The sequence below is a fragment of the Glycine soja genome, chromosome 11 (assembly GCF_004193775.1).
Source record: "Glycine soja cultivar W05 chromosome 11, ASM419377v2, whole genome shotgun sequence".
Lineage (NCBI taxonomy): Eukaryota > Viridiplantae > Streptophyta > Magnoliopsida > Fabales > Fabaceae > Glycine > Glycine soja.
In genome coordinates, this window is record NC_041012.1 from 6,080,010 (window position 1) to 6,088,189 (window position 8,180).

General features: G+C 31.8%; 1 protein-coding gene across 1 annotated transcript; it reads right to left on the reverse strand.

Moving 5' to 3' along the window:
• Positions 1–5,197: 5,197 nt before the first annotated feature.
• LOC114373765 (NEP1-interacting protein 1-like) lies at positions 5,198–8,180 on the reverse strand. The gene is made up of 5 exons (XM_028331301.1): positions 7,443–8,180; positions 6,846–7,024; positions 6,404–6,487; positions 5,708–5,875; positions 5,198–5,594 (listed from the first exon to the last, which is right to left on the reverse strand). Exons 1-5 carry the CDS (start codon positions 7,585–7,587, stop codon positions 5,472–5,474), a joined length of 699 nt encoding a protein of 232 aa, XP_028187102.1. The 5' UTR covers positions 7,588–8,180; the 3' UTR covers positions 5,198–5,471.

The following is an 8,180-nucleotide window of genomic DNA, read 5'->3' on the forward strand; positions in this document are numbered from 1 at the left end:
CCCTTAGCATCAAGGGATTCACGTTGGAACACTGTGGGCCCCTGTTCTATATATTCAATTTCTGAATCAATATTTTTTTTTCTTTTTTTGCTTCTAGTTTGTATTTTGGTGTAGTGTTTTTTTTATTACCTATAACATGTTAGGGGATATAATTTTGCTCACTATGGATAGAAATAATATGATTGACAAAGTTATTTTATAACTTATTTAATGAATTTTTGGATCACTATGCAAATGATGATTAATTTGCTTACGAAAATTTAGCTATTATCTTTTTGTGAGATTTCTTTTTCTAATCATAATTTTGTATGCATATACTTGAATCGAGATTTTACTGGAGAAAATTGGGCACAATTTTAACTTATTTGATGAATGTTTATATTTAATATATTAACTTGAAATCATTAATAAATAATTCTATATGAGTTTATTTATCCATTCGGATAGCTAGTTAATAAAGTGTGTTCTTTAATTACGGATAGAAAATAATACTTCTCAAATGTAAAGATTGGGGGACTAGATTATATTTCTCTCATTCAAAATAAAATATAGATTATATTTCTCTAGGTAATTTTTACTACGCGAGAGTGGATATTAAAAAATCATGGAAATTGTATCTTATCTAATCATGCACCGTTCCTTCAAAAATAAAATTGTATCTTATGAAGTTGGTTTTGCTGGCGAAAACAAGAACGGGAAGCCAACTGCACCCGTTCAACCTTTCCTCAAATGTTTATTATTTCTGTCACGACCATTGGTTGTCATAAATCAAAAGGAATGTTATTATGGGTCTGCAGATAACTACTTTTTACATTTTTTTTACTAAAAATATAAATCATTTTTCAGTAAATAAATTCTTAAAAACATTTCTAACCTTAGATGCAAACAGATTTTATATAGTTTAATAATTGATCTAATGTTAAAAATATTGGTTTATCTTCATCTTTTTTTTTTTTTTTTTTACATTTCAGCTACTTTTTTTAGATTCAAACATAAAACTCCCAATTAAGTAAACCAGACAACCAGCAATTATATTATTTACACTTTCAATGGTAAGGAAGACTTTTTTATTTACTTTTGTTTTGTCAACTTTTAAAAGCATTATTTTATTCAAATACTCTAAAAACAAACTGGAAGAAAAGAATAATGATAAAAGAATTACTCCATTAAAAGACCTCTTTGTTTCCTTCCACCTGTCTTCATAAATTATTGTTTTCAGTTTCCCATCATTTATTTAATTTTCTGGGTATATTTGTATTTATGGTTATTTTATTCTTTTGACCAGAAATCCTTTTAGTTTTGATATATATTAATTTAAAGTCTGATGTAATCTATTTTAATAATTTTATTATATTACTTTTTATTTGATACATTATATGATATTAAAGACATATTTAATTTTCATTGATTGAAGGACTGATTTAAAGAACATAATTATATAAAGAGATGGATGCTTTTGGTTGAGGCAAGTGAGAGTTTTAAGTCAAAATATGAAAAGGAGGCGATTGGTGGAAGTTACCCACTTTCCTGAAATATGCATGAAAAAGTTGGGGAGGCTGCGAGCTAGTTGGTGTTGGTCTCTGCATTGTGCGCCAGAGACATCTCAACTGAAAATTACAACCAAAATATTAGTGATGGAAATTATTATATGGAGAGTACAATAGAATAGGAAGCAAAGCCATTGAATTCTCAATTCCAAGATTTCTAAGAAACATTTTGACCGTTATAGTGGGTGACTTTCTCTCTTTCTTTCTTTGACCAGATCCAAACATGAAACTTGTTTCTTTTTCAAATAAAAGAAAAAAAAAAAAGGTTACACTATATGATGCTGGGAGGAAAAAAAAGGTTTACAAAAAGATTTCTTTTGGTAATTAACCAAGCAAAAAAAAAGATCGATTGATAGCTACCAATGTCTTTTTTAATCAACCAGGAATTCCCTAATTGATTAGAGGAAAAATTAATATCTCGAACTACTAAATTCAATTAAGGAACTTGTATTTTTTTTAATAAATGTTCTATAATAAGCATAGATTTTTAGAAATCGAACTTTTTACTACATATTCAAGAGCATGGTTAGTGACGAACACTCCCTCTACCTAGTTGCAATATAATAAGAAATGAAAAACTATATAATTTTAGATTTCTTATTTGTACGCACATTTTGTAACTTAATATATTCTTATTTTATCTTATACTTCCATATTTTTTCTTATCTTCTTTATGATAGTAAAAATGTTATATAAAATAATTATATAATAAGTTAGAAAAGAGAGGAAAGCATAGTAAGTGAAATAGTCCTTCCTCACCTAGAAAAACATTTTAAACTTTACACTTCACGTGATTGCTTTAGACTATATCGCCTCTGTTACGAGAAAGCTTCTTTCAAAACAGGAAAAAAAATTGTAAATAAATTTCTTCAACGCAAAACACATGCATAGACTAACGTCGAAAAGGAAAAAAGGTGCGGTGTATACAACGGAGACACAACGACATCGAGATAACCTTGGCCTGTTGTGGGTTTTGGTTACGTTTAAAAAAGATGTTGAGGATCTGATGAGTGATAAGTGGGTGATGTTGGTGCATCATGTTGGGTAATTGTCTCGTTTTCTATTTCTGGGTTAAAAACTGAATGTTCGTGTTAGCATTCGTGGCCTTATGATGGTGAAAATTGGGTTAAGGAACGAATAAAATACGACTAGTTACATGTTGTGGGATGCATGGTGTTCATGGTCTGAGCAAATGACACTTTCAAGATGCTGGTTTTTTTAGAGAGGATTTGAACTTCGTTTAAATAATAATAGATTTTATACGATATGTAAAGAAATTAAACTTAAATTATTTTCATTTTTAAAAAAAAATACTTAAATAAGGGAGCATTGTGGCCCATTTTTTAATTCCCGATTTTATTTTTTATTTTTTAGTTGAGATATTTTATCCTCTATTTTTTTTTAAGAAAAATCCACAAATTTAATCTTGATGTTCAATATGAAATGTTGATTTATATATGTTGTAAATATTGACTAACATGTGATTATTTATTATCTACATTACAAATATTTTTTTAAAATTATTTAATTGCTAATAAGCTTAATTTATTAAAAAAATTAAAAACATGCATAAATAAGTTTGAAATTAAAAAAGAAGATTAAAATTATAGATTTTTTTTAAAAAGGGAGGAGCAAAATGTCACAATTAAAAAATATAAAGACTAAAATTATAAATTTTTTAAAAGTGAAAAATAAAATATCTCAATTAAAAAAAATTAAAATCATAAATTTAAAAAAATAGGAACCTAAGATTACATTTTAGCCTATTATTACTTTTTACTCTTGCCATTAGAGATGAGTTTGAGTTGGATTAGATCAAGTCAACATCATATTTATATCCAAATCCAAGTTGATCAATATCAATTGGTTTAGGTTGATTTAGGAATTTCTTTTAAAAAAAACTAACAGCATGTTATGAACTAACCCCATCATATTCAAGTTTGATTGAGTTAATTATCTGGTTTATTATTGGAATCATAAAAATTAAAAAAAAAACATACTAAAATGAAAGAAAATTAACGAATAATCTCAAAAGTCAGAATTATTTTTTTTCGATACAAAGGAAAATAAAGACAGCAGCTCTATTAGCCTCCCGGTATATATGACTGAGGAGGTTAGTGTTCCAATCAGTGTTGGATAACATCCTTTTGATATTGCCAAGGATGTTCATGAGATAGGAATCCGGAGGAGGAATCTTGTTTCCTTTTATCAACTGCAGCCACCTTGATGCCAAAAAAGCATTACAAGAACCCATTTTAACATGGAAGCACGAAGTAACCCGACCCATAGCATCACGTATATATATTTTAAAAAGCGTTCCAGAGTTGGTACACCACAACTCCATTGGAGGCTTAAAAGAGTGGGTTTGAAGGTTGAAAATTAGCCAATCAGAATCATCCTGGGGGGTTGGAATAGGAGCAATCAAATCACAGAAACGTTAGGATAGGATGGTCTTCAACGTCTCCCACCGGAAGGTTTCTCTCATTCACCGCAATATGGTTCCAATTATATGAATTATATTAAGTTTAGGTTGGTTGATGTCAAATATGTTCCACATACCTATATTTGATACTTGAAGTGATATTATCGTATTTATAATATTAAAATCTGAACTAAATTGATGGTCAGAACCAACTCAATTTTTCTCTTCAATTTAATTTAGACTTTGGGTTAACCAAACCATTGTTTTGTACTGACTCTGATGGGTACATGGTTTTATACCAACTCCCATGTAAGGCCATGGACCAATAAATATGGTTAGTCCTTTTCTTTTTTATAATTATAGATGCTTATTTGGATTAGACACTTAAAACCCCGGGCTTCATCTGAGTTGTCGGATTAGAACTATGGACACTTGTCAACGAGTGATCGTTAGGTTGGATTTTTATTTTATTTTTTGTTACAACTTGGTTAGGTTCGATCTATAGTCTGTTATTGGAAATTTGCAATTGTTTGCCAAAAAATTGTAGAAAGACTGTTTGTGAAGTTCAAAACTTCAAATCAAAACAAAAGTTGTACGAATGAGATTAGATACAAAGGCCAGAAGGAATTTCATGCATTCACGGATTGTCGCATTCATAAATCTAACAATTAGATAAAGATGGAACGATTTATATTTTAAATATATGAATCATCCAATCTTTATCCTATGATTCTAAATCTAACCCACTGCATAAACACGTGCATTCTCTAACTAAGGAATCCAAATCCCCAGGTAAATCTTGCTCTGACAATAGTGTACATAATCTCAAATAGTACCAGCTAAGATCATTCCTTCTCTAAAAATTTAAATAACTTATTAGTCTTGAGATTTTAACTCCTAAGATGTATAAAGTAAAACAAAAAAAGAAATTTACCATTAATTGTATAAACACAACCCACTACAAGTCAATAATAATTAAGTCCACATTTGTTGACACTACATGCCTCTTCACTTTATAAGAATAAAATTTGAAATATATATTCTACAATATTGTCTAAATGGGATTTAAAAACCATACAGAGCGTTTTAAATTCAGAACCAATCATTTGCTCATACTTTCTTAGAATAGCTAAACATGTCATAAAACTGAATTTACTCTCTAAACTAAGTTTGAAGCACCCCAAACGAAAACCAAACATACACTAGTTGGCAAGAATCAAAACACTAGTTATATCACCGTCTCTTGTTCTTTATTCAAAAAAAAAAAAAAAAGAGCAGAAAAAGAGTGGAGACGGGCTAGAAAATGGGTCAATCACTCTCCTCCATATACAAGTGGAAGCTGTTTCATCTCAAAATTTTCTTTACACTAATTTAGTACAATGATACCACTCAAACTGCAATGGCTCCCACTAGATGTAAGTCCTAGAATTAAATAAGCTTATAAACAAAAACAAAAATAAAATAGGGACATTATTAGCGGTCTGTACTAAGCATATACAAAATTACAGATCCCTTCTGCATAATGGGCAAGAACCATGTCTGAAGAGCCACTTATCTATGCAAGGTAGGTGAAACATGTGATGGCAATGAGGTAAGCTTCTTACTGTCTCTCCAAGCATAAAGTCCTATATATTGCACAAATGCAGAAATGTTCATATCACAATACACAATCTTAGAAATATTTAGTTCAAGGTATAGACATCTAGTGGTATTGACAAAGAAAAGTGTAAGAACTAACCTGCAGGCAAACTGAACAAGAGACTCTATCACCGGATGCATCAAAATTGTTGTCTGTTGTAATTTTTATTTTGGGGATTTTTTCAACCAAATCTCCAGACAAACCTTTGGAACCCCCGGTGTCGAAGATGTTTTGAACCTCATCAAAGCTGGCTTCAACAGCACCCATCTGATAAGCAAGAGCAGAGTTGTCAGCAAGAAGAGGAAGTTCATGAGCAAATCTCAAGTCTCATTGCTGCAATAAGTGCACTTTTGGATTAAAGTTTGCAAACTTAAGTTTGAATGGATTTCATTTTGCAAAAGTACCTTGATATTGCTAAACATAAGTTAGAATCAAACATATGTTGGTAACTTAAGTTTGATAAAAAAAAATGAGTTTACTATAATGTGATTATGTTTGGATATTTTTTGTTCAAAAGTATGTTGGTAAAATGAAATTTGTTTGGATAAAACTAATTAAAAGTACTTTTACTTGATGTTGCTATCAGATAAATACTTCAAACAGAAAATGAGTTTTCAAAAGGAACCCCCAAGTTGCTTACGGATGAAACTCAGTTTGGAGGCAACCAACATGAAGCATAGAACGTTTGAGGGTCCAAAAGCATGTTTGAACCCACCAAATGATGAATCAAACATACTCTAAACATATCGCCAAACTGAGTTTACTGGCCAAATGCAAGTTGGCAAAGCAAATTACCTGACTTTGAACAGCACTCAACATGGCCGGACCAATCCTCTCACGCACAAGTCTCCCACTCAGTAAGCTGGCAATAACATCAATCTGTATAACTCAAAAAGATCAGGTTACACAACATGCAATTATAAATGATAAATAAAACTCAGGAGGTTACAACACAATAAGTTTACAAGCCAACAGAACATTCCATTGTAATCATGTAGCTACATCATGAGCACCATACCCAACAAATGTTCCCAATTTGACAAGAGTCAAAACTTACATGGCATTTTCAAATGTTTTTTTGTCTTGTTCTTCAATAAGAATTGAAATTCCATCTAGCTAACCCCAATGATAAAGGTTTGCATCAAAGGATTACGCAAAATACTACGGTAAAACTCCAATTCTAATTGAACAACTGCATTTAAGTTTTGTCCTTTGCCCTGAAAGCTGAGCAACTCACCAAGTATAAGACACAGCCAATCCCAGATTCATCAGATTGCCAGAGAACAAGAGAGGATTCAAACACTTCAATGGAAAAAACAGCTCCTGATATGGCACCAACAGCAGCCCCTCGAATGAAGCCACTCTCAGTTTCTTGTCCTATCAAAGCTCCAGTCAAAGCCCCCAACAAAGTGCCAACTGCAGAAGACAAAAACAACCTTAAACAAAGCACACACCACACCTTAATGGTTAAAACACTAGGGTAGGGATATAAGAAAAACATTAACCAAACTTTGGACGTTTTTGAAAAATATGAAAATAACCAAATAAGACAACCTAAGCAAAACAATCCAGCCAACAAATAGCAGACCCCCACCCCAAGTTTCAATTTTTTTCAAACAAATTATAAAAAACACACATTTTCTGTCTTAATTGAAAGCACAGAACATCGTACAACACCAGACAATGACAACAATCATCCCCCCCACCCCCAAAAAAAATGATTAAAAAAAAGGCCAAACCCATGATACGAGGTAAACAGAAGCAGATCAAGCGTTTGAGCGAGAAATGCAACGAATGAAAATGAAAATGAATAAAAGGAAAAGACGAATCAAACCTAATGCGAAGCAGAAGGTCAAGATCGCGGAGAAGATGTTCCCAATGACTGCAGAAAAGGCGAGGGTACCAAGCTGTTTAACCCTCTCGACGAAATTCACGAACGTAGAAGATCGCAAAGGACACGGATTCAGCGCAAAATCCATCTGGGTGTCGCAGAAATTTGCACGAATTGAAAACCCACAAAGGAAATAAACAAAAAGGGTACGGTTTGTGATGTCACAAGATTTGGGTTTAAGAAAGAGTTATTAATATATGTTAACAACAAAGAACAATAACAATAATAATAATAACAAGAAGAAGGATATTGAGAATAAAAAACGCGCTCTTGGGCAAATGCTTAGTCCATAAGCATTAGGAGAAGATTGAAAGGAAGCTACAATCAACCAACTCGCATTTAAAGCTTCTGTGCCTTAAAGCGACCCTTTCTCTCTCTCTCTCGCTCTCTCTCTGGCTAATTTTTTTTCTTGAAGGAAATATTTTGTGTTTAATTTTAATCTATATGAATAATTAAAAAAAAAATCACTTTCAACTAACACGGGACGGTGACCGAAGAAGGGCTAAGAAGGGTTCTTTTGACAAGTTGGCGTGAGACTCATCCCATCTCAGGCTCAGGCGTGCCAAACCAAGTACCAACTACCAAGGAAGGGTCACGAGAATTTTAGTTTGGTTTTTTCTAAAATTTTGATTTTTCGATCACTCGTTTTTATTTTTGGTCAGAGCGTGCTTTCGAGCTTAG

Bases quoted from the DNA above. Each gene is read 5' to 3' on its own strand.
- LOC114373765 (XM_028331301.1), bottom strand. From the start codon at position 7,587: ATGGATTTTGCGCTGAATCCGTGTCCTTTGCGATCTTCTACGTTCGTG. The intron at 7,025-7,442 runs GTTTGATTCGTC...TGTCTTCTGCAG, and splicing joins GACCTTCTGCTTCGCATTAG to TTGGCACTTTGTTGGGGGCT. The intron at 5,595-5,707 runs GTTAGTTCTTAC...TGCAATATATAG, and splicing joins CTTGTTCAGTTTGCCTGCAG to GACTTTATGCTTGGAGAGAC.